Here is a 25,038-nt window from a genome sequence, read left to right as displayed (position 1 = left end):
TTTATTCCTTTTATGTGCATCTCAGCTATCAGGGGCCAAGTCCTGCTGCATGATCATTGACATCTTTAAGTCCCCTTTCAGCTTAGGGAGTGGGGGATGTGGTGGGTGGCTGCCTCTTGCTCTTTCTTGCACACACCTGCCCCCTGCCCCCAGCTCCTCAGCATTTACCAGGGAAGTGGCTAAGTGGATGATGGCTGCCAGATAGCTGGTATTCCACCTGGGCTCAGAAAGTATTTTCCTGAGGGAGGAAATAGAGGGAGGAAAGTATTTTCTATGGGAGGAGGACATAGTCACCGTAGTCAGGGCACCAATATGGGAGGAACTATTCCATTTCACACCTTTTAGGTTCCAAGCTCCGTTAATTGAGAAGGGGGGAAAGTTTGGTCTCCTGCAGGCACCCAGAAGATGGGACGTGTAAGTGGGGGGGGGGGGTGCCCTCAACGAAGGGTAGGGCTAGAAATGGGGTCATTGGTTGAGTCAGATACAAGGATGTCTGTAGAAACGGCACTGATCATGCATCCTCCTCCTCCAGTCAGCTGGTTCTCTTGCTGCTCCCGGCTTGGGGGCCCGCCAGAATGAAGCATAGGTGCTGCTTTATGTTTGAGGGTCCAGCTCAAGCTGTCTTTGGCCCAGGAACCAGTTCTCTCAAGTCTGCTTTTCTCATGGGACACGTAAGCGAGGGCACCACCGACGCGCGGCTTCCTAACGCATATCCGATCGGGGAAGGCGCACTTCCGCTGCGCAGTTGGAGCGGGATGGCAGGCCGGTGTGGGGGAAGGGAGAGGTCGGTGGAGAGGAGGGAGGGAGCATATCCGGGAGAGTGGCAGCTTCCGACCAGTGGTCGTGCTTCCGGAGAGGCGCTTCCGGTGGCGGCGGCAGCAGCGGCTCTGGTGGTTCCGGGTGTCTTTGTCCCCCCGGTGTCGCGGCCCTGGCCCGCAGGTGGGTTGGGGGGGCCTTCCGCCGCCCCTCTGCCTTTTTGCCCCTCCCCCGGCCGAGGAGCTGCGAGAGCCAGGCCGCGAAGATGCACTGGGCGCGGAAGGGGCCGAGCCCCTCTCCGGACTGCAAGTCTCGTCTCCTTGGCAACGGCCTCGGCCCTGGGGGCGGGCGGGAGGAGGAGAAACCGCGCGCCTTCGTCCTCCCACGGCGGCCTGGCCGCGGCCCGGCCCGGGAGATCCGGCTCTGGCGGCCGCCAAGACGGGAGCCGAGGCACGGGGAGCGGGGGAGCAGGAGGGCGGGCGCGCAGCCGGATTTGCGTTCGCCTGGCCGCGGAGCTGTCTTCTCACCAGCCCGTCCGGGGAACAACGGGCCGGGCTTCCGGGGAGAGGGCCTACACCATCTCCTCTCCGGCACCAGCCTCCTCCATTTTTCCGGGCCTTGCGTGGAGCTTTTTGGCGGATGTATTTGAATGAATGAATGTCACCGGGGCTCTTTCTAACCCCTCACTCTCCCCAATCATCTGAGGGTGGCGTGGCATAGTGAGAGGAGCGCTGAGTTGTCGGGAGACCTGGGTGTGAGTCCTAGTTTTTTACGTACCTGGTTCTGTGCCTCGGGCAAGTGTCAGTCCCTCCGAGCTTCGGTTTCCTTTTGTTTGAAAGAGTATAACAGTATTACCCATCACTAGGTTATTGTGAGGGAAACTGGAGCATTGTAATTTCTCTTATTTCCTGGTCCATTTCCTGTTCTCTCCATCTGTCTTCCCTATTCATTCTCAGTGTACACTTCCCCACTTTCCTTCATATCCTTAGTTCCTTTTTGGGGGGTTGGTGGAAAATCTTCCCTGTGAATTGTTAATTTATTTCTTTTCTGATTGAAGGTTTTTCTCCAAGACTCTGAAAGAGGACAGCATTCCCAATGTCCCAGTTTAAGCGCCAGCGGATCAACCCGCTTCCAGGGGGACGCAACTTCTCAGGTGATCACCTTTATCTCTACCTGGCCCCACATTGGGAAGTATGTGGTTTGAAGTTAGTCTTTAACAGAAGATAGTCTTGAAATATACCAGGGGTTTCCCTGGTGGAGTGCAGTTTGCTGCTGATGTTTCTTAGGAAACTAGACGATGACCACTGTGGTTGTGAGCAAAACGCTGTTGGAACTTGTGTGGATCCACTTTACCCTTTGGGTTTCCTGTCTGCTCTAGCAGACTCTAGTGCTTACCGTGGTAGGTGCAGCTCCTGGATCGCTTCTCTTCCAACAGGCGCAGCTTCCACATCCCTTCTGGGCCCTCCTCCTGGTTTGCTGACTCCTCCTGTGGCCACAGACCTGTCTCAAAATGCCAGGCACCTTCAGGTAAGCTGGGCATTCTGTCTAGTGAGTTTCAGCACTTGGGAGGACCTCAGCATGCATGGTTGTCCGATGCATTCATTCTTATATGACATTGTTCATCCTTCCTGACACTATCGTCAGCCAGTCCAGAGGTAACTTAGACCTCTCTGACTGGGAAGTCCTTGGTTCTGATTCTAGGGAAATCTGTAGGGTGCTTTTTGGAGTTAAAGAAGAACTGGGGATCCTAGAAGAAGCTTAGGGCCCAAGAATCAGCATGACTCCCCCCACTTTCAGTAGATTATGTCCACTAGACACGTGTGCTTCCTTCCACAGGAAGCTCCGTGCAGTACTTTGAGCTGGGGCTGGAGGGGTGGAGAAAGATGAGATGCTAATCGCAGAGCATGGATAGATGCTCCCTCTTACCTTTAAACTGCACCCTTCTCATATAGGGTGGAGAGAAGCAGCGGGTCTTCACTGGCATTGTCACCAGCTTGCACGACTACTTTGGGGTGGTGGATGAAGAAGTCTTTTTTCAGCTAAGGTAGGCTGAGGCCGGTCCCCTCCTGGAAATGCTTACGGGATTTGGTTCTGTCACCATGCTGGTGGGTCCTTTTAAAGACGTTGCTTTGCTGTTAGGCAAGGGGTGAGCAATCTTGATGGGAAGGGCCTCATAGGGACAGTCAGGGTGGCGTGGCCAGGGTCTCTCTCCTGACTGGGTCTCCTGGCTTGTGTGCTGGCAGTGTGGTGAAGGGCCGGCTGCCCCAGCTGGGTGAGAAGGTGCTGGTGAAGGCTGCATACAACCCGGGTCAGGCAGTTCCCTGGAATGCTGTCAAGGTGCAAACGCTCTCCAACCAGGTATTCATCTCTCCTCAGCATGTGCATTGGAAAGGGGTAGGAGGGACACCCTGGTGCCCAGAAAGACGGACAGGAACCTTTCTTTGGTCAAGGGGGTAGGGCCGCATCTTTCCAAGGTAGTGAGCACTTCAGCCATGGGGTGCCCTGAGTTTCCTGGTTATTGTCCTGCAGCCCCTACTGAAGTCCCCAGCACCTCCCCTTCTACACGTGGCAGCCCTGGGCCAGAAGCAAGGGATTCTGGGAGCTCAGCCCCAGCTGATCTTTCAGCCTCACCGGATTCCCCCACTCTTTCCTCAGAAGCGTGAGTACCAGTGGCATGGATATTGGGGGTGTGGCTTTATGGAGTACTCTGGATGAATGGACTTGTAACTCGAGGTTGTTGCTCTTAGAGTAGAAGTGGGGACTAAAAGAAGGGGACAGGAGAGTTGGGCAAATATTTAGGTGTTTTGAGTCACCATCCATTTCCTTTCTGCAGCTCTGAGTCTCTTCCAAACATCCCACACACTTCATCTGAGCCACCTGAACAGGTTTCCTGCTCGGGGCCCTCATGGACGATTGGATCAGGGCCGAAGGTAAGATGATCAAGCAGGAAAGGTGCTTCACTTATTTGCCTCTAAGAGAATGTGCCCCCCTCCCCCCCCCCCTTTTTTGGGTCACTTCTTGACACTAACATTTTCTTTGTGCAGCTAGATCCTAGTCCTTTTACCCTGAGATAGGCTGACACATTGAGAAACATTGGAACTTTATAAGCTGGTTCAACAAGTAGGGATTTGGCATAATTCATCTTTCAAAATATCACACTGAATTTGTTTTTAATATATAATTTTCTCTTTTATTTCTAGTCCCTAAGATTGGGACACCAAGAATCAAAACTGAAGAAAATAGTAGTGTCCAAAAGATTTTTTTTTTGCAGTGTATTTTTTTAACTGAAGCATAATTTACAGTATTATACCAGTAGATTGGATATTTTATGTGTTACGAGATGATTACCACAATAGCTGGTTACTATCTGTTACTCTACAGAGTTATTACGGTAGTGATTATATCATCTATGCTGTATATTACATCTCCTTGACTTAACTTACTTTATAACTGGAAGTTTGTACCTTTTAATCCCCCTTCACCTGTATTAGGGCTTCCCTCATAGCTCCTTTGGTAAAGAGTCCACCTGCAATGCAGGAGACCCCGGTTTGATTCCTGGGTTGGGAAGATCTGCTGGGGAAGGGATAGGCTACCCACTCCAGTATTCTTGGGCTTCCCCGGTGGCTCAGTTGGTAAAGAATTCGCCTGCAATGAGGGAGACCTGGGTTCGATCCCTAGGTTGGATCCCTGGGTTGGGAAGATCCTCTGGAGAAGGGAAAGGCTAACCACTCCAGTATTCTGGACTGGACTGTGTATATATAGTCCATGGGGTCACGAAGAGTTGGACATGGCTGAGTGACTTTCACTTTCACCTGTTTTTCCTGTTCCCCCACAACCTCCTCTGCTCTGGTGACCACTAGTTCGTTCTCTATATCTTTGAGTCTGTTTCTGTTTTTTTGGTTGGTTTTTTTTTTTAGTTTCTTGTAGTGCATGATTTAATTCTTAGTATAAAACATGTTTCTTCCTATACACCACAGAAGTCAGTGATGTGATAGAGTATGTATGTTGCACTCTGTCCAGAAATCCTGTGCCGTGGACATGCAGACGTGGCCTCGTGTGCAGCAGGCGTGGTGGCCTTGGGCCTTTGGGGCGTTCTGGGCCATCATGTGTCCCCATCATCTGCGATCCCTGGGGACCACCAGGAGCATGTTCCCTGTCTTGTCTGGCTCACATGTTCTGATCCTGCCTTACCCTGCCTAAAAGTCTTTATTTCTATCCCTACACGTTACGCTCTAGGCCAGTTTGTTGAAGACATGTTCAAGTTTTTTCTGTCAGTCTTCTTTTAAACTTTTTATTATGGAAATTTTCAAGTATAAGCATAGTAAGTAGAAAAGGATGATGAACCCTCATATACCCATCACCCAGCTTCAACAGGTATCAGTGTCTGCCATTCTTTTTCATCTGCCTTATACTTTTTTTAAGGTAAAATTTATGTAGGCTGATGTGAACAGATCTTAGATGGGCAGTTTTGACAAATGAAAAATCCCATGTGACTCTCACCCCTTTTAAGATACAGAATATGTCCATCACTCCAGAAAGGGTTCTCATGTTCTGGTTCTGTTCTGAAATGAGGACTGTTCTCAGAAGGAAACCGCTTCTTCTCCCAGAAGCCAGTGATTATTACTAGTAAGTAAGGACTAAGAATGCAGTCTACTGCAAACATGTAAAGGGGCATGGAGTTCCTCAGAGAAGAAGCTTTAAGCAAAGTGATGTAGCTGGTCCGCTGAAGCCACTGTGTGTTGCCTCAGGGTAGGTCATTGGGAACTTTGTTGGGAGTGGGGAGCTCTGACTGTGTAGGATTTTTTTCCACTGCATCTCCACTGCTTGAAACAGTTACTGGCACATAATTCGCATACACCCACACCTCTTGTCCTCTGCATCTTCTTGGTCTTCAGTTTCCAAGGACTCTCCAACTCTCCCATTCTGTGAGATTATTAAAGATTTCATTATAGACGGAGGACAGCAGGTGCCCGCCGGGATAATGTAGCCTGGGTGGATCAATGGCTGCTATTGACTTTTTGCTTTAGGTTCAAATTCAGCCTTCCTGTAAAGCCAGTAGCATTTGATTGTCCAGGACACGCCAAACCCTGTGCAAGTTCTGTGTTCTGTTACTCTGGCCATAATGCTTCAGTGTCATGGCCTCTCGAGATAGAAGACATGCCTTTTGGGAGTGGGGTACTACCAAGAATCTGTAGAAGGGATTTGCAGAGTAGGGGAGGGGGCAGTAGCAATGAGGGCACCCTCTGGGGGAGCAGCTGTTTATAACTGAGTCAGTCATCTTAGTGTTTGACTGGAAACCAGGCTTTCTTTTTGAACTTCAGGTTTTGGGAGGTAGAAACCAGTGTCTCCTCTGGATTGCTAACGCTGAACTACTGAGGGGTTTAGACAAGGCTACTCAGCTGGGTAGACCATCTCAGTGTCCTGCTGAAGTTACCAAGATGGCTTCCACTGTCCGTGCTTTATAGTCTCTTCCTGACAATTGACAATAAAGATTACAGGATTCAGTGGAACATGCACTTCAACTTGAGGTTGACAGCCTTTACTGAAGAGTTCACTTCAGTCACGGGTGAGCTGAAGAGAGTTTCGAAATGACTTTGGAGCAGTTCTTCTGTTAGAGACACAGAAGCACTGGTCTCCCACAAGGGCAAGATTAGAAGGCAGCTTTTGGAGGGAGATACTGAAAGACATTACCCAGGCAGAAGTGTGAGAAAAGAAGAACTCCGCATTGAGTGTAACTGAGGGAGTGAATCAGGGCTTCCCCAGTAATGACTGGGGAGGCAACGCAGGCAGGTCTGAAGGGAAGGGCGGAGACCTGGTACATAAATGGGACCAGCTCAGCAGCACCTCAGCACAAAGAACTGACAGTTGATTTTATTTCCCTTGTGAGACGGGCTTTTTTTTTCACCCTTATCAGTCTGGCATTTTATAATGGTCTAAAGGTTTTTTTCTTTTCTACTGTTTTTATTGCTTGCACCATAACATAGTGGTACTGTAATAAGTGATTTATTACAAAAATGTAGTGTATGATATTATATAAAGTTAAAATACTAGAAAAATTATCATCCCCTCTTTCCCTTAGAGGTTTAGAAGCGTTTAGAAGCGTTCTGGTTAAAGTCCGCTGGCTCACAGTGTTGCGTTGGTGTCAGGCGCACAGCACAGCAGTCAGGCTCCAGGGAAGGCCATGTGCTGCTGTAGCTCATACTCCACTTAAAGCTGCTGTGAAACACTGGCCAGAACCCCGGTGCTGCGTGTCACACCTGACCTTTGTATCTTGTTTATTTTGTATGTAGTAGTTTGGACCTCTTAGTCTCCTGCTCTTCTCCCTCCATCCCCCTGTCTCCAAGGTAGCCATTCTTATATTTAAAGACCTTTAGAAAAGCAAATTTCCTTCCTGTCACTTTTTTCCCCAGTGTTCTTTTCTAGTCTTTATATATATAAGCATAGTTTTTATAATTTTAACCTAAGTTCAGATTTTTTTAATATATTCTTATTGAACATGTGTTCCATATTGCAGAGTAATGCTCAGAACTGTTTTTAACGGCTATATGATTAATGAATTTTCATGATTTAAATGTGTAGGGTTAAGGGTTTGTTGGGCTTCCTGGTGGCTCAGATGGTAAAGAATCTGCCTGCAATGTGGGAGACCCAGGTTTGATTGCTGGGTTGTGAAGATCCTCCAGAGAAGGGAATGGCTAACCAACTTCAGTATTCTTGCCTGGAAAATTCCACGGAACAGAGGAGCCTGGTGGGCTACAGTCCATGGGGTTGCAAGAGAGTCAGACATGACTGAGCAACTAACACTTTCACTTCACTTTTTTCAAGGGTTTGTTACCAGATCTGTCTCTCTTAATTAAACTTGATAGAACCCATAGCATGGTACCATATATGTATCTCTTGTTAAAAAAAGAAAAAAAAGTTTTCTCTCATTTAAAAAAATTACATGTTAGCTGTAACTTACAATGTTTGTAAAAATGTAAAAAAATTATTTATCAGCTTTATCAGCAGCATCCACCATTTTCTTTTCTTTCAGTCTTTTAAAGCTGTTTTTGCTCATTTGAGGCACTATTGTCTATACAGTGTTCCATACTGTACTTTTTGTTTAACATGGTTTTCTGTGTTATTTAAAGCATTTAAATATGTACTTTAATATCTTTAATAACAGTCTCTTACAAGGTTGTTAGTATGGCTTATTTATCCATTTCTTTAAAGTTCAGGATTCAGATGGTTTCCAGCTCTTTTTAGGCCAGCATGTCCTGAAGCTGTATTTAACAGTGTGGTTTCTTCCTTCTGGTGATGAATCAACCTCCAGTGATGACTATGACTCCAAGAAGCGCAAACAGCGAGCTGGTGGAGAGCCTTGGGGCGCTAAGAAACCGCGGCATGACCTCCCTCCTTACCGGGTCCACCTCACTCCCTATGCTGTGGACAGGTGAGTGGGGAGGCTGTGCTGGGGGTGAGACTTGGAGCTGGTAACATTTTTCTTGTGTAAATGAGATACAGTCTGGAAGTAATTGTGTATCTGTATTCTTGTGACCTTTTTGCTTGCTTCATTTTTGTTTTTTAATGTGACAGATTTATTTCAGAATCTCAAATTCAGACCAGCAGAGCACCACTGATTTATGATTTAATCACCAGAAGTTGTTGTGCCAGGCTATAATTGTGGTGTCCCAATTAAAATCCAGGTGCCCAATACCACTTATATATCAGGTGGAAACTGTGGGTCATGGGAACCCTGCGACTGGCTTCTCAGGGAAGCTCTGAATGATTTCTTGAGTGCGACGGCATGTATGAGGTCGCTGCCCCCACACAAGCGTTCTTCTCTCACGTAGAAGCTGAGTAGATGAGTGATCCCGGATGCCAGCTAGGAGAGGAGATGCAGGGCTCCAGCTGCTGTGTTAGAAGCCCCCAGGGCAGACCCACTTTCGTCCAAGTGGAAGTGCGGGCGGCTTCTCAGCACCTCCTCCACGTGACAGGCAGGCAGGGAGGGCTGCCCCGCTTCCTCCTCAGGCCCAGAGCGTGCCTCGTACTCTCCGCGGTGACCCACCTGCCTCCCAGGGGGATCTCAGGAGACCCTGGTCCCCTCAGCACCACTGTGGGAGGGTGCATCTCGAGTGGTCAGGACACTGCTCACGATTAGCCACACACACAGCTGTTTATCTTTTTAAAATCACAAGTGGAAGCCTGCTGTACCTACTATTCGGCACTTTGCTTTTTCACTTATCTTGGGATTTATTCCACATTAATGTTTGTTAGACTGATCTCATTCTTCTTAGCAACACCACGGCTAAGTGGATGGACCAGAATTTATTGAACCAGGTCTCCATTTTTAATCTGCAGTTATTCTAAATCTTGTAATAATAAATGTTCTTCTCTGGACATGTCTGTGGACAGGTGCAAGCATTTTATTGAGCTCAGTTCCTAGAAATGGAGTAGCTGGCTTAGAGGTCTGTAAACCTTGAAGGCTTCTCACCGAGGCTGTGGCAGCTCACCTTCTCAGATGAACTGTGAGGCACTTGCACCCCCAGCCTTGGCCGACACTGTGTTAGCCAGCTTCGTGCTCTCTGCAGTCCAGTAGGTGAAAAGGGATACCCTGATTTGAGTTTCTTTAATTATGAGTGATACTGAGCTCTTCGGTCTCATTCCTTTTTCTAAGTATCTGTTATCAGTTTTTCCAGTTTTCTCTTAAAAGTGATTTTTTTTTTTTTTAGTGATTTGTGGGTTCCTTTTATATTTAAGATAAAGACTCTTTGCTGTCATATATTGTAAATGTCTTTTTTCCCTTCCCTAGGTTGACTTTGTTTTGGAACTAGAGGTGGTAGCATTTTAGTGGTCAAATCTGATCCATTTTTTTCTCTTCAGAGGTGATCTTCCTTAGAAAACTTTTTTCTCATATTATAAAAGAATTCGCTTCCATTTTCTTTCAAGTCTTTTTTATGGTTCCATTAACAAAAAACAAAAAACACTTCGTCTTTGCTCAACCTGGAACTCCCTGCTTTCTCCCCACAGCCCCGTCTTTGATTTCTTAGAACTCCAGCGCCGTTACCGCACCCTCCTGGTTCCCTCAGATTTCCTGGCTGTGCATCTGAGCTGGCTGTCGGCCTTCCCCGTGAGCCAGCCCTTCTCTCTCCATCATCCAAGCCGCATCCAGGTATCTTCAGAGAAGGAGCCAGCTGCTGATTCTGGTGCAGAGCTCCCCGCTACAGACAGCGACGCCGCCTACAGTTCCAAGGTGAGTTGGCTGGGGTCCTGCCACTTGATCCCCTTGTTGAGGGCTGAGGAAGCTCTCGAGTGTCTCCTTCACGCCGTCCCTACCAGGTACTGCTGCTCTCCTCCCCGGGACTGGAGGAATTGTATCGTTGTTGCATGCTCTTCGTGGATGACATGGCTGAGCCACGGGAGACCCCGGAACACCCTCTGAAGCAAATTAAAGTAAGAGCCGGAGCCCAGGAGGCAAGACACAGTCACTGACAGTGGTCAGTCCCTGTCAGCTGAGATACTGCTCATGAGCGCAAAGAAACAGAGTTGAGATGCCAGTCATTCTGCCAGGAGCATGGTGTGGCCCAGAGATGGTCCTGCCAGATTCACGTGGGGTTCAGGTTCACGAGTAGAGAGCCCCCGCCACGTGCAGCGTGGCAGACTGTCTTCCCCAGAGGTGGCAGGTGGTTTCCCAGTGGGAGGCCCAGATGATTGGTTTCTCGTGTCTTACCCTGGTCTCTCTCTGCAGTTTTTGCTGGGCTGGAAGGATGATGAGGCAGTGCTGGTGGGGGGCGAGTGGTCTCCTTCGCTGGATGGCCTCGACCCCAAGGGTGACCCGCAGGTGCTTGTCCGCACGGCCACGCGCTGCGCGCAGGCCCAGACTGGCATCGACTTGAGCGCCTGCACCAAGTGGTGAGTGGCTGCCGAGCTCGCCCGCGGGCACCGCCGAGCGGCTAAGACCAGGCCAGAGGCCAGGCTTCTGCTTGGCCTTTCTGACCGGTCAGCTTCTGTCAGGTCCCTCGTCCCTGCTCATCTCCTGGCTCCAGCCCTGCTAGTGGTTGCCATAGTCCTGAGCATGGCTAGGGATGTGTAAGTGTGCTGAGAGCCAGTTGACCCCCCGAGGCTCGTCAGGTGTGGTCCCCAGCCACATTCCGAGATCCTTATTGCCATGGCACCTCGGATAATAACTGTCGGGTTACCTGTCTCTTCCCGTGGACCATTTCTTGAGGACTTGGGCTGTATCTTTTAGAGCTTGGCCCGCGGTACATGTTCATTAAATGCTGACTGGCAACTGAAGCACTCACTTGTGAATGTCACGGGTCAGCACTTCACTGTTCCTTCACTGTGAGCAGGTGGCGCTTTGCTGAGTTTCAGTACCTGCAGGCGGGACCGCCGAGGCGGCTGCAGACCGTGGTGGTGTACCTGCCGGACATCTGGACCGTCATGCCCACTTTGGAGGAGTGGGAGGCCCTGTGCCAGCAGAAGGCCGCAGAGGCAGCTCCCCCGCCCCCGGAGGTGCCAGTGGTGAGGCCAAGGCTTACGAACCATTGAGGGAGGTAGGTACCTGAACCCTGGGACCCAGGTGGTCATAGACCTTGACCTCTGCCCCAGGAAACAGAGCCGACAGAGCAGTCAGCTGATGGGTCGGAGCAAGCAGCAGACACCTCTAAGCAGAGTGCCGAGAATCCGGAGGTCACTGCGCAGCAGGAAGTGGACACCGACCTCCCAGAGGCCCCCCCACCCCCTCTGGAACCAGCTGTCATGGCACGCTCCCGCTGTGTAAACCTGTCCTTGCAAAGCATCGTGGAGGACCGGAGGCCAAAGGAAAGGATCTCTTTTGAGGCAAGTGTAGGAGCTGGCGACTCTGGGGTGGTAGGGGGTGATGGGGTTGGAACACTCCCTGTCCTGATGCTCATGGCCTCCCACCACCTCCGCCACCAGGCCACGGTGTTGGCTGAGCTGTTTCTGGAGATGCTGCAGAGGGACTTTGGCTATAGGATTTATAAGACGCTCCTGAGCCTTCCTGAAAAGGTCGTGGCCCCACCTGAGCCTGAGAAGGAGGAGGCAGCCAAGGAAGAAGCAGCGGTCAAGGAGGAGGCCAAGGAGCCCAAGGATGAGGTACAGAGTGAGGGCACAGCTGTGGAGGCAGACGCCCCACCGGTGAGTATCTCCGCCCTCTGTGCGGGCACGGGGGCTGCAGGTCCTGACGCGCCGCAGAGCTGGAGCGCAGAGTGCCTTTGCTGTCTCTACCCCACACACTGCGTGTGCCTACTGACCCCGGTGTGACTTGGGCACGGGCATGTAACTCTGCTGTATGGCCACACAGCTCGGAGGTGAAGCGCCTGGGAGGAGGGCCTGGAGCTTCGTGAAGGGAAGCGTGGTTGCCAGGTTGCCATGGACGTGTGTTCATGGCAGTGTTTTGATGGGTGCAGGTGTTTCCATGACCCTATGGTTAACTACAACACTGCATTTTTTTAACTGTTTCTAAAGTCCATGGGTCTGCTTCTTGCCTAAATACATTCAAGCAAGCAGGCTGCTTATGGGGCTGGGCTTGACTCCTGAGGAGCACCCGGGTGTCTGGGACTCGCCCTGCCCGGCCCTGCGACCCGTGTAACGGGGTACATTAGATGAGACACTGCACGCAAGCCTCTATCCCATTGCCTGAAGACGGCCGATGTGGAAACGTTAACCGTTGTTACGGTGGGAAATTCCAGGGGCAGCTCTTCTCCTCATCATCTGGGTCTGCTTCTCCTAGAAGGAAGATGGGCTTTTGCCGAAACCCCCGTCTTCTGGGGGAGAAGATGAAGAGAAGCCCCGGGGCGAGGCGTCCGAGGACCTGTGTGAGATGGCCCTGGACCCAGAGCTGCTGCTCCTGAGAGACGACGGGGAGGAGGAGTTTGGTATGTGTGGTGCCGGCCGGACAGTGGCTTCTTGACACCCTGGCCTTACTGCTTTCGTGTGTGGAGCCAGTCCAGATCCGCGTGGGTCCTGCGCCAGGCTCACCTCAGGCTTTCTGTAGCAGGAGCCAAGCTGGAGGACTCCGAGGTCCGGTCGGTTGCCTCAAACCAGTCGGAGATGGAGTTCTCAACCCTTCAAGACATGGTGAGACCTCTGCGCTTGGGGCTCCGTGACCGGGAACCCTGGCAAGGCCTCTGACTCTCCTGGGAAAGGGATGCTTTTACTAAACAGCCTCTGGCATTTTTTTTTTTTTTAATAGTTATTTTGGCTTCATTGGGTCTTGGTCATGGTGCCCCGGGTGTCTTTGCTGCGGCATGCCAGCTCTCCAGCTGTGGCATGTGGGTGCTCTAGTTACTCCATGGCACGTAGGATCTTAGTTCCCCAACCAGTGACTGAACCTGTGTCCCCCCATGCTGCAAGGTAGATGCTTATCTGCTTGATCACCAGGAAAGTCCTAGATGCCTGGCCTCTTCTCACTGATGAGAGCTGGCTCTTGGCTTGTGGGATAGCACACTCATAGGAGCCAGGAGAATACTTCATTGTCTCCATCAGTGTGGTTCTGAGTGAGCTGTCTGATCTAGGAGCACACACGGTTCCTTTCTGGGTGGCAGGCCTTGGGGCAGAAGTGCCCCAGAGAGAGATCTTTGCTCACAGGCCAAGGGTCAGATCTCCAGCTGGAAGGTGTGTCTGGGTGTGAGTGTGTCAGCCAAGCTACCTTATTTTGAAAGGGCCTCATCCTGGGTGATGCAGCATTAGGAGAGCTATTTGTAAACTCTGTTCACCCTTGTTCCTCTCGCAGCCCAAGGAGCTAGAACCCTCCGTTGTGCTCCCCGTGGACTGTCTCCTTGCTTTCGTCTACTTTGACGCCAACTGGTGTGGCTACTTGCACCGGCGAGACCTGGAGAGGATCCTGCTCACCCTCGGGCTGCGGCTCAGCGCAGAGCAGGTGAGTCTCCCGGGCCTCCCTGAGGCTCCCAGCATCGCTGTGTGCAGGCGTGGCCTGGGATGCCGTGCTGCTAGGTGCTTGGGCGCCATTACAGGGGCTTGCACCTTCTCCTCTGGGCATTGTGGGTGTGTTTCCTCCAGGCCAAACAGCTGGTCAGCAGGGCGGTGTCCCAGAACATCTGCCAGTACCGGAGCCTCCAGTATAGCCGCCTGGAGGGCCCAGACGGGGCGCTCCCCGAGGACCTGCTCTTTGGTGCGAACTGGGTCCTGTGGCCTCCAGGGGACGGGGGCGGGCGGGCTGCTTTCTCCTGCTTCCCGTCCCTGAGTCTTCTCCTGGCCCTTCTAGGGAACCTGGACCTGCTGCCTCCTCCTGGGAAGAGCGGGAAGCCGGGTGCAGCCCCGGTGGAGCACAAGGGCCTGGTGTCCCACAACGGCAGCCTCATCAACGTGGGGAACCTGCTGCAGCGCGCGGAGCAGCAGGACAGTGGGCGGCTCTACCTGGAGAACAAGATTCACACACTGGAGCTTAAGCTGGGTGAGTGGCCTGTGGCTTGGGGAGATGAAGAGGGGGACCCGCACCCCAGACTCCAGGCCACCCGCCATCCGCTCCCCTCTTAGCTGAGCAGTCTCTCCGGCCTGCCCCCACCAGAGGAGAGCCATAACCGTTTCTCAGCCACTGAAGTGACAAATAAGACACTGGCAACGGAAATGCAGGACCTGCGGGCCCGGCTGGCCGAGGCCGAGGAGATGGCCCGGACAGCCGAGCGACAGAAGAACCAGCTTCAGCGGCTGCTTCAGGAGTTCCGAAGGCGCCTGACCACCTTGCAGCTGGACACACAGCGGATGCTTGAAAAGGTGAGCCTCCTGCAGAGCTGGCCGTTGCGTGGTCAGGTGGGTCAGCATAGCCAGCCCAGCTTCACTGGCCTTTGCCTCCATCTGCTAGTTTCTTATGGAATCCATCAGTCCGCAGCTTGTGACCGGGAGTCTCCCAGGAGGAAGTGGTTAGTAGTTCTCGGATGGGATCTCGGATCTCAGCTCTTCCTCATCCGAGTCCTGATTCTCGTGTGTCTGTTTCAAACAGGCTGACAGCTGGGTAGAGAAGGAGGAGCCAGCACCAAGCAACTGAGGGGCCTGGTGCAGGAGCCGCCGTCCTGTGAGGTCAGCGATGGAGCCTGCTGAAGTTAGAGCCCAGAAAGCAGCCAGAGCAGGACCTGGGGGCTGGAGGCAGGGGTGGCTGCCCCGGCGGCACTCAGCCTCTGTGGAGGCGCTCAGGCCGTCAGGGCGGGGTCTGTCTGTGCCACGTGGGTCGGATGAGTGAGGAAGCCGGTTCCGCGCGCAACTAAATCCAACATCTTGTGCACCCCTCGAATGTCATTTTGCCCTCTACCTTGGGATTCCTCCTGGGGCCCTTTCGTCTTGTGCTGACTTTCTCCTGTCCTCTTACAGTTTAGAATAAGACAGGGCAGGAAAAGACTTTTCAAGTCTGTCATAAGGTCTGATGCCAATAAACTAAAGAAGCAGATGTGGAATCTGGTTGGGGTAAGAGCCCTTACAAATGGCACAAATCCTGCCAGCTTCCAGGAGCAGGTTTTTGGGGAGGGGGCTCCCTGGCCATGGAAGGAACAGAGTCAGCGCTAGCGAGCGTCTGGTGTGGGGCCATGTCTGCCAGTGAACACTGTGTTCCGGCTTCCCCAGACGCGCCAGAAGAAACCAGCACCCGTCCCCCGGCTCCCCGTGTTCAGAATGTGGTATTGGCTCTGGCCCAGCCTTTCCCCTTCCCCACAAGTCTTGCCTCTTTCCATTAATTCGTGGTTTCAGTTTGACTTTGTATATAAAGTTGGTTTTCTTTTTTTTTTTTTTTTTTTGGCTTTTTGTTTTTTAAATAAACCAAAGTCAAAAACAAATGCAGCGTGCTCCACAGCTCTCCCCTTGCCTCCTTGTCCAGGTCTGATTCTGCACCCTCCTCCCCACCCTGAACCCAGCCTCTGCCCGGTGGAGGTGTCTCCTCCAGAGGGTGCTTGGTGGGGGGCAGCTCTGGGGTCCATGGCCTGCTGGTCAGGAGAGGGGGTGCTACAGATGTTTGGGGCAACCCCGCTCTGACCACCCCCCAACTCAGCAGGGGCCAGCCTAACCCAGAGAGAAACCTGGGGTGGCCCTTCCCCTCTTTATAGTTATAGCACAATAATATATGGACATTTCATTGAAAATTTTACTTGGAAAAATAAAATTCCAAATAACTAGGTGAGACATAAACCCACTATTGCTCTGAGGCCCGTGACTTGGTCGGTGACGTTTAGTGTGGTAGGATATTTACACACGTTTGAGTCCCAGCTTCTACGGCAGCTGTAAGACTAGGAGCCTCCCCTGCAGGTGACCCAAAAGCTAGAAGTGGGCTGAGGCTGAGTACTGGGAGACTGGGGTGAGGGGCTCTTGGGGCCAGGAGACACTCCAGGGCAGTGTCACAGCCTCTCCCAGAAAAGGTGAGTCAGGTGAAAAGGCAGCATCGGTGGGGGGACTCCCAGGGGAGCCCTTCTGGAGGTAGATGTGGTCCCAACTGTGCAGCCAGGCTGACACCTCTAGGGAGCGGACAGTCCAGGCTCTGGCCCGAGGCCAGGAGGCACTTTGGACGGTTCTTCAGGAACAGACAGTCTGCACTGCTTACCTGGCTGCCGGTCTCCGCTGCGCCGGGGTGGGGAGACGGCAGCCTGCTAGGGCTCCTGGTGTCACGCTTTCCCGGGGGCTGGGGTGGGGGGGGGAACACCGCGGTCCCCATACTTCTCCCGGGGAGGGGCCCTCTGCTGGATGATGCCCGAGCTTTTGTAAAGGGCAGAGGAGGGAGGCTGCTTGTGTCCCAAAGTCTTCGCCAGGCTCAGTCATCGGCCACTATGGAGAGGGCTCGGAGCTCGCTCAGCCTGGCCTCGTTCTCCCGCTCCCGCTGCTCGTCGGGGCAGCCAGGCTGGTCGAGCTGCTGGGTCAAGTCTCCAAAGATCTTGTGCATTTCTGAGTAGTACACGACCTGTGGGTAAGAGGAGAGGTCTGCAGGTGCTGTGCTCAGGACACGGAGCCCCCAAAGCACTGCACCCCTGGGACGGTGGGCAGAGAAGTTGGAGCCTGTGGGCTGGCCCTCTGCTATTCCGTTACCGCCCCTCTGCCACCGCCCTTCCCCTTGAACTGCAGGACAACCATGGCCCCGAGCCCTTCAGCAACGTTCACTGCCCACTGCCTGGGTGCAGAGGGGAGTGACAAGTCCTTGAAGAGGTGGAGGCTTGAGCTCCCCAGGCAGCTGAGGGGGGAGGGCTGGGGGGACTGTGGACCCTTGGATCCTGGGGGTGGACCTAGGGAGTCAGGCACTTGACAAGGGGCTACCTGCTTCATGGAAGCCAGGAGAAGCTCTTGGCTGTGAGGGAGAGGTCACAGCAGCTCCCAGAGCCCTGGGACAGTCTTAGAGGTCAAGGTGGGAGGGGACACGGTTCTAGCCTCTGTCCCTTCCCAGCCCTGACCACCGTCTCAGCTGCAGACCCAGGAAAGGCGAGCCAGAGACCAGAATTGTTCCTGTGTCTCCTGCACAGACACCAGAGTAGGAAGGAGGCCTGCAGGAAGGAGGTGGGGGCAACAGGCCGAGGAGCGAGGACCATCAGCTTCTCTCAGGTGGTGGAGGGCTGAGCAGGCCCCAGGGAGGAGGCCAGGGGCCCCTTCTGCCCCAGCCTCCACTTCACGACCAAATGCAAGCATGGGCTTTCAAGGAAATGTTCGACACTGGTTGAACACCCTGATACTTTACCAGCTCCAGCTCTAAGCTATCTCTGGGGAGAAGGAACTCTCCTGTTCCAGAGGCTTGCAGCGCTACTAGGGGCAAGGCCAGGCCATGTAGCCTTTCACACTCCCAGAACTGGGTCTGCGCTGGCTAAGGGGTAGTTGAATCAAGGTCACCCGAGGGGCCCGGGCCTGGGCTGGGGTGGCGAGGAGGGGCGGCCCCCTCCCCCGGCTCGCTGCCCCGAGCTGCGCTGCGCAGGCTGAGTCACTGGAATGCTCACTTCTCCTGTGACTAACGACAGCAGCAGGCGCGGGAGGGGGAGGCTGGCGCTGACGAGGCAGTAAACAACCCCTCACCACCCTGCTGCCTGCTGACAGGGCACCAGAGCTCCCGCCCGGCGCTCGGAGGCCTTCCTCCTGCGCAGAGCGCAGGGCAGAGGGGCTGGGCCAGGGCCTGGGAGTGCGGCACAGGAGAGGGGAGGCTGGGGTCTCCTCAAGCCACTGCCCCTTGGCCCAGGGAGAAGCGCCGGAAGCAAGCCTGCATGCACCTCCAAGGGCAGGGCCGCCCCACGCACTCAGCTCTCTGCTTCACTTTCCCGGCGCCCCTGGGGTCCTGGTCACTAATGTTAATCCAGCTGAGAGCTCTGGATCCCATGATTCCCATGGGTTTGGGGGCTCTCCCAAGATAGGCTGGGGGGAGGAACCTGGCTTTTCCTCAGTGTCTGCAACTGTGGACGCTGCAAGAATGAGAGTGTCCACTGGAGGGCGCCAGACACCCAGGCCAGGAGCTGAGGTGGTGGGCTGGAGGCGGATGGGGACATGCTGAGCCTTTAGCTTCGTTACCTGGTGGGAAAGCGCAGTCACCTTGTGGAGGGGTGGGAGGAGGCGGCGGGGTGTCCCACATATAGAAGAGCTCTTGGTTTTGGCACCTCAACCTTTTCTCTTTTCACAAATGGGGAGACTAACTCCCGCTAACTGCTTGAAGAATGTGGGGCAGAGGGAGGGCAGGAGCGACTCTGCCTTTACACCCTTGAGTGGCAGGAGGCATGGCTCCCAGGGCCACCTCAGGGCACCGCCACCCCAGCCCAGCCTGAGTGAGCGTACCTTTCCCCCGAAAGTGGTGCCCCAGAGGGAGTCCTGAGCGTGGTTCTCTCCAGGGTTTAGGGACCCTGCCCAGGTTTGCTAAAGGTCAAGACACTCCCTAGTCTTCCACCAAAAGGGCTAATCAGGGAAGGGCAGGGGTGCAGGGTCCTTAGAAAAGGCCTCTGATCTTGACCTGAGCCCACCACGCAAGGCCCCTGCCCATCCGGGTGATGCACTGCAGGCTTCTTCCTGCCCTTGTGGTTGAGCAGGAGTGGGCAGAACATGAGCGAAGGACTCATGGACAAGGGGGACCTCGTCCCAAGGCTGGGATTAACCACAGAGCAATGGAGGAACCAAAACAGGAATTCCAGCCAACAACCTGAGGTGCCTGGATTCCTCCCTCGAGGAGGCAGTGCTGGGGAGTTGGGGGGGGGCAGGTGGGGGCGGTGGGAGAAAGTGGCTAAGCCTACTTCAAGTGTGTGGGGTGGGGCTGGGCTGGGCTGGTCCAAAGCCCACGGCTGCCTCCCCACCGCCTCCCCACCAGGGGAAGCAGCGCTGGGCCATCCTCCAGGGCAGGAGGGGTGGCAGCCGCCTCACCTGTGCTCTGATCAGGGACTCAAAGCTGGGCTGGAAGTAGTCCAGTCGGCTGTTGTAGAAGCGTGGCATCTCATCCAGGAGCTGCTTGTTCTTAGCCTCAAAGTCGTCCCGCACCGGCCTAAGCTCTTCTCGGGCCTGGAGAGCAACACTCTGGGTGTCACAGCTCACCCGAACCCTGACTGGGGCAAGACGTGTGTGTGGGGTGGGGGGGGGTGGGAGGAGGGCAGAGGTGTCAGGACATCTGGTGTCTTGGCCCCTTGGCGAAGCAGGAACTTGCTGTGTGGGACCACATGGCTTCTGGTCCACCCCCAGCACTTCTTCCTGGTACCTGGTGGAGTTTGGCCAGCACCGGTCCCGTCTTCTCCTTCTCCTCGTACTTCTCCACCTTGGCTTGCAGCCTTCTGTAGTCCTGCAAAGCCTGCTCCCGCCGTTTCACCGCCATGTTGAGACTCGGGAACACACTGCCGAACCTGGGAAGACAGGCCCGTTCTTAGAGCTGCAGGCTGGCAGTTCATCACTCATTCAGAAACACATACTGAGTGTCGACCAAGTACCAGGCTTCATTCTAGATCTTGGGGATCTTACTATGGATGAGACAGATGTGGCTGTGGCTTCAGTGGGGTATATGCTGAGAGTATCACCGTGGGGTAAGGTCAGGGGAAGGAAGACAGGGCGAAGGGCCTCTCCATGGCCCCTAGGGAGACTCAGGGGGTCGTAAATGCAAGATGCCAAGGATGTGGCCATTGCCTTTTAGCCCCCACCTTGTATGACTCCACACATTTCAGAGTATGGAGGAGCTGAAGACTGCTTGGAGTATTTTTTTGTTACTTGGTACAAAATGATTCAGCTTCTATTAATTAGCATCATGTATCTGAGAAGAAACAAAAGACAGATGAGCTAGCAGAACCAGGAGAGCTCCCTAGACAATCACAAAGGGACAGGGATGGACAGGGCTCAGGAAGCCATTTGAACAAATGGAGACACACCCCTCACGATTGGGCCTGGATCCAAGGGTGCTCCAGGAGCTGGGCCAAGGGCAGCCTCTCTGAGGGCTGGTGTCAGAAAAGCCTGGAGGTCAAGCTTCTGTCCAACATCTTCCTTTAAAAAAGTGAAAGAGCTGAGACCAGAGAGATGACATGCATTGTCTAAGGTCACAATTAGGTTGTGAGGGTCTGGCAGAGGTCCACTCAAAGATCCCAGCTCTCCATGCGGCACCGTCCCACCACCTCGCACTGCCATCAGGTGCAGCCAATACCTACTCCCATATTACTCAGCCATTAAAGAAGAATGAAATGATGCCAGCTGCAGCAAGATTGATGGACCTAGAGATGAGGACACTAAATCAGAGAAAGACAAGTATCATACTGTATTGTTCATACACAGAATCTGAAACATACACACATGAACAAACCAGAAACAGATTCATAGACAAAGAAAACAAACTTACAGTGACCAAACGGCAAGAGCTATTAGCAAGTTGTGTCTGACTCTGCGACCCCACGGACTGCAGTTTACCAGGTTTCCCTGTCCTTCACTATCTCCCATATTTTACTCAAACTCATGTCCATTGATGAAGGGGAGGGGTAAAAATTAGGAGTTTTGGATTAGCTGGATATACACTGCGATATATAAAATAGATGAAGAAGGATTTACTGCAAAGTAGTTGTAGTTTATTCACTAAGTTGTGTCAGACTCTTTGCAACCCCATGGACTGACTGTCGCCCACCAGGCTCCTCTGTCCATGCGATTCTCTAGGCAAGAATACTGGAGTGGGTTGCCATTTCCTTCTCCAGAGGGTCATCTGGATGCAGGGATCAAACCTGCATCTCCGGCACTGGCAGGTGGATTCTTTACCACTGAGCCACCTGGAAGCTCTTACAGCATAGCATAGGGAACTATATTCAATACCTTGTAACAACCTATAATGGAAAACAACCTGAAAAAGAATGTATATAAAATACACATATACATACACACATACATATATAACTGAAATGAGAATGCCCTGGTGGTCCAGTGGTGAGGACTCTGTCTGCACTCTCACTGTTAGGGACACAGGTTCAACCTCTGGTTGGGAAACTAAAATCCCAAAAGCCACACGGCATAGCCAAAAAATAAAAATAAAAAACAGAATCACTCTGATGTACACCTGAAAATAACATAACCCTGTAAATCAACTATATTCCAATAAAACAACAACAACCTACCCCTGCCCTTTACTACCAGTTCCACCAGAAATGCAAGAATCCGAATGTTCTGCTGTTGAAATGGCCAAACTGTCAAACCAAATGTTTGAGAAAAATGACTCAAGGAGCTCTGCCCCACCAAGACTAAAGGAACCACAGGGAAATGCTCTAGCAGCCGGTCAGAAAGAGCAGCAGCAGAGACTCCAGCGTGGTTGGCTGCTGTGGGCATGGTCTTTGTGATGAGGGTCCTCTTTGACTGGGAAGGGCAACCCAGTCTTGAGACGATCCCAGGGCAGGACCATGTCCAGGTAAGGGTGCTGCGTTCTCCTCGACTAAAGAGCATGGGAGGAGGCCGGGCAAAGCCATGAGTGGGTTTTCTGGAACCGGACAGGAAAAGACAGGGCAGTTTGAACACAAAGCCTGAGTCGCTGGTGCAGATGCCACCTCCAACTGAGAAGATGACAGCCCAGTGGTTATTCTATGGCTGACAAGCATGAAGGGGGAGGCTCAGAAAACGGAAGCTGGGGCAGGAAAAAGACTCGACAAATCCAGAGTGCAGTGAGCTCAGAGCCATGACCATTCTGCCAGAGAACAGAGGACCGGAGCCCGACTGCAGCGTGGCGTCCCAGACAAAGCCGTGACCAGGCGGCAGACTTGGATGGAACAAAGAGGCCCCTGAAGAGGGTCCTTCCAACCTCCTGGGCGTCTGGAATGGGCTCCCTGTGTAGCTGGAGATGCTAATGTGGGTCAGAGCAGCCACCTGTCTCAGGATCCCCAGTCACAGGCCCCTGTACATCGTAATCAAACCAATACCCGAAGGACTGCTTCGCCGGGCAGAAGACTCAGGCCTTCTCGGTGCTGAGCAAACGAGCAGAGGGCCACCTCCACGACACAAGGTCCTCCAGGCAGGGTTGGACACCGGGGTGGCTGAGACCCTCCAGGGAAGATGGGACTCATTTCACCTCTTTGGCTTCAGGCAGTGCTACAAGGGGGTCTCAGGTGCTGGGGGAGGGAGCCCCTCCCTTTCCACCCAAACTGGACATGGACCACCAGCAGCTGCCCTGACTCTCTCGTTAGCAACAGCCCTGCCTGGCAGCCCCAGTATCCCGGCCTCTGCCCCGTCTCTCTGGCTGCCCGGGAGGTGGACGAGGCAGGCAGGGTGGCAGGCGGTTTCCTCGTCTTCGTCAAGGTGCTGTCACCTTAGCTCTGTCCTTAGGAAGGAGGGTGCCATGACAGGGAAGCAGCGTGTGGGGGTGCTGTACAGCTCTGGACAGGCCACCATCCCACGGTCGGTCAAGCAGCTCTCGCTACTCTGGCCCCGGCAGCATCTGAACCACACACAGCTCATAACTCCTCTTTCCCTGGTGGTCAACCAGGTTGTATCTCCAAGGCCAAGGTCAGGTACACTTTGGAAGACTGACTCAGCACGGGCACTAGGCTAGCCTACACAGGAAGTGTGTGGAACAGGAGATGGCAAGAGTGAGCATTGACATTTTAGGAATCGGTGAACTAAAATGGACTGGAATGGGTAAATTTAATTCTGATGACTATGACTTCTGCTACTGTGGGAAAGAATCCCTTAGAAGAAATGCAGTAGCCCTTATATTCAACCAAGAGTCCGGAATGCAGTACTTGGGTGCAATCTCAAAAATGACAGAATGGTCTCTGTTCATTTCCAAGGCTAACCATTAAATATCATAGCAATCCAAGTCTATGCCCCAATCACTATTGCTGAAGAAGCTGAAGTTGTACAGTTCTATGATGACTTACAAGACCTTCTAGAACTAACACTAAAAAGATATGTCCTTTACATCACAGGGGACTGGAATGCAAAAGTACAAAGTCAAGAGATATCTGGAGTAACAGGCAAGTTTGGCCTTGGAGTACAGAGTGAAGCGGGGCAAAGGCTAACAGAGTTTTGCCCAGAGAACACAATGGTCAGAGCAAACACCCTCTTCCAACAACACAAGAAATGACTCTACACATGGACATCACCAGATGGTCAATACCGAAATCAGATTGATTATATTCTTTGCAGCTGAAGATGGAGAAGCTCTATACAGTCAGCAAAACCAAGACTGGGAGCTAACTGTGGCTCACATCATGAACTCCTTATTGCAAAATTCAGACTTAAATTGAAGAAAGAAGGGAAGACCACTAGACCATTCAGGTATGACCTAAATCAAATCCATTATGATTATACAGTGGAAGTGACAAATAGATTCAAGGGATTAGATCTGATAGAGCGCCAACGAACTATGGACAGAGGTTCATGACATTGTACAGGACGCAGTGATCAAGACCATCCCTAAGAAAAAGAAATGCATAAAGGCAAAATGGTTGTCTGAAGAGGCCTGAGAAAAGAGGAGAAGCTAAAGGTAAAGGAGAAAAGGAAAGATATATCCATCTGAATGCAGAGCTCCAAAGAATAGTAAGGAGAGATAAGAAAGCTTTCCTCAGTGATCAATGCAAAGAAATAGAGGAAAACAACAGAATGGGAAGGACTAGAGCTCTAGTCAAGAAAATTAGAGATACCAAGGGAACATTTCATGCAAAGATGGGCACAATAAAGGGCAGAAATGGTATGGACCTAACAGAAGCAAGAAGATATTAAGAAGAGGTGGCAAGAATACACAGAAGAACTGTACAAGAAAGATCTTCATGACCCAGATAATCATGATAGTATGCTCACTCACCTAGAGCCAGACATCCTGGAATGCAAAGTCAAGTGGGCTTTAGGAAGCATCACTATGAACAAAGCTAGTGGAGGTGATGGAATTCCAGTTGAGCTATTTCAAATCCTAAAAGATGATGCTGTGAAAGTGCTGCACTCAATATGCCAGCAAATTTGGAAAACTCAGCAGTGGTCACAGGACTGGAATTTTTTCATTCCAATTCCAAAGAAAGCTTTCATTCCAATTCCAAAGAAAGGCAATGCCAAAGAATGTTCAAGCTACCACACAATTGCACTCATCTCACATGCCAGCAAGGTAATGCTCAAAATTCTCCAAGCCAGGCTTCAACAGTACGTGAACTGAGAACTTACAGATATTCAAGCTGGGTTTAGAAGAGGCAGAGGAACCAGAAGATCAAATTGCCAACATCTGTTGGATCACAGAAAAAAGCAAGAGAGTTCCAGAAAAACATCTACTTCTGCTTTATTGACTACACCAAAGCCTTTGACTGTGTGGATCACTACAAACTGTGGAAAATTCTTCAAGAGATGGGAATGCCAGACTACCTGACCTGCCCCCTGAGAAATCTGTATGCAGGTCAAGAAGCAACAATTAGAACCGGACATGGAACAATAGACTGGTTCAAAATCGGGAAAGGAGTATGTCAAGGCTGTATACTGTCACTTGCTTTTTTAACTTATATGCAGAGTACATCATGAGAAATGCTGGGCTGGATGAAGCACAAGCTGGAATCAAGATTGCCAGGAGAAATATCAATAACCTCAGATATGCAGATGACACCACCCTTATGGCAGAAAGCGAAGAGGAACTAAAGAGCCTCTTGATGAAAGTGACAGAGGAGAATGAAAAAGCTGGCTTAAAACTCAACATTCAAAAAACGAAGATGGCGGCATTTGGTACCATCACTTCAATGCAAATAGATGGAGAAACAATGGAAACAATGATAGACTTTATTTTCTTGGGCTCTAAAATCACTGCAGATGGTGACTGCAGCCATGAAATTAAAAGGACTCTTGCTCCTTGGAAGAAAAGCTATGACAAACCTAGACGGCATATTAAAAAGCAGAGATATTACTTTGCCAACAAAG

At 52.1% G+C, this 25,038-nt stretch overlaps 2 protein-coding genes across 12 annotated transcripts in view; one reads left to right on the top strand and one right to left on the bottom strand.

Moving 5' to 3' along the window:
• The first annotated feature begins 793 nt into the window (after positions 1-793).
• On the top strand, positions 794-15,487 carry CCAR2 (cell cycle and apoptosis regulator 2). 5 transcript variants are annotated; one of them, XM_020899969.2, is made up of 21 exons: positions 796-939; positions 1,814-1,909; positions 2,192-2,283; positions 2,709-2,800; positions 3,000-3,114; positions 3,286-3,415; positions 3,590-3,686; positions 8,066-8,185; positions 9,763-9,985; positions 10,072-10,185; positions 10,481-10,644; positions 11,085-11,256; positions 11,344-11,574; positions 11,674-11,892; positions 12,488-12,632; positions 12,755-12,834; positions 13,490-13,636; positions 13,777-13,888; positions 13,982-14,170; positions 14,285-14,490; positions 14,717-15,487. In XM_020899969.2, exons 2-21 carry the CDS (start codon positions 1,852-1,854, stop codon positions 14,759-14,761), a joined length of 2,751 nt encoding a protein of 916 aa, XP_020755628.2. In that variant the 5' UTR covers positions 796-939; positions 1,814-1,851; the 3' UTR covers positions 14,762-15,487. The 5 variants fall into 5 exon arrangements, with proteins under 5 accessions (XP_070315770.1, XP_020755622.2, XP_020755628.2 ...); XM_020899967.2 differs by having other exon boundaries at positions 797-939; positions 12,752-12,834; XM_070459669.1 differs by having other exon boundaries at positions 794-939; positions 11,674-11,850; positions 13,777-14,170.
• A 339-nt stretch (positions 15,488-15,826) lies between these two features.
• BIN3 (bridging integrator 3) overlaps positions 15,827-25,038 on the bottom strand; it is a 49,953-nt gene continuing 40,741 nt past the window's right edge. For 6 of the 7 annotated variants that reach the window (XM_070459672.1, XM_070459671.1, XM_070459674.1 and 3 more), the window contains 3 exons: positions 19,397-19,538; positions 19,069-19,203; positions 15,827-16,651 (listed from right to left, as the gene is read on the bottom strand). In XM_070459672.1, coding sequence (XP_070315773.1) covers positions 16,505-16,651; positions 19,069-19,203; positions 19,397-19,538 — 424 coding nt within the window. In that variant the 3' untranslated portion in view covers positions 15,827-16,504. The remainder of the gene's footprint in view (positions 16,652-19,068; positions 19,204-19,396; positions 19,539-25,038) is intronic. The other variant, XM_070459673.1, reaches the window with a different exon arrangement.

Source organism: Odocoileus virginianus, chromosome 31, assembly GCF_023699985.2.
Source record: "Odocoileus virginianus isolate 20LAN1187 ecotype Illinois chromosome 31, Ovbor_1.2, whole genome shotgun sequence".
Classification (NCBI taxonomy): domain Eukaryota; kingdom Metazoa; phylum Chordata; class Mammalia; order Artiodactyla; family Cervidae; genus Odocoileus; species Odocoileus virginianus.
The sequence above is the reverse complement of the archived record's forward strand: the minus strand, read 5'-3'. Positions and strand labels throughout refer to the sequence as shown.

Coding starts and splice junctions, on each gene's coding strand:
- CCAR2 (XM_020899963.2), top strand. CDS start 1,852: ATGTCCCAGTTTAAGCGCCAGCGGATCAACCCGCTTCCAGGGGGACGC. Junction 8,186..9,762: donor ACTCCCTATGCTGTGGACAG/GTGAGTGGGGAG, acceptor TTCTCCCCACAG/CCCCGTCTTTGATTTCTTAG. Junction 13,637..13,776: donor TGCGGCTCAGCGCAGAGCAG/GTGAGTCTCCCG, acceptor TGTTTCCTCCAG/GCCAAACAGCTGGTCAGCAG.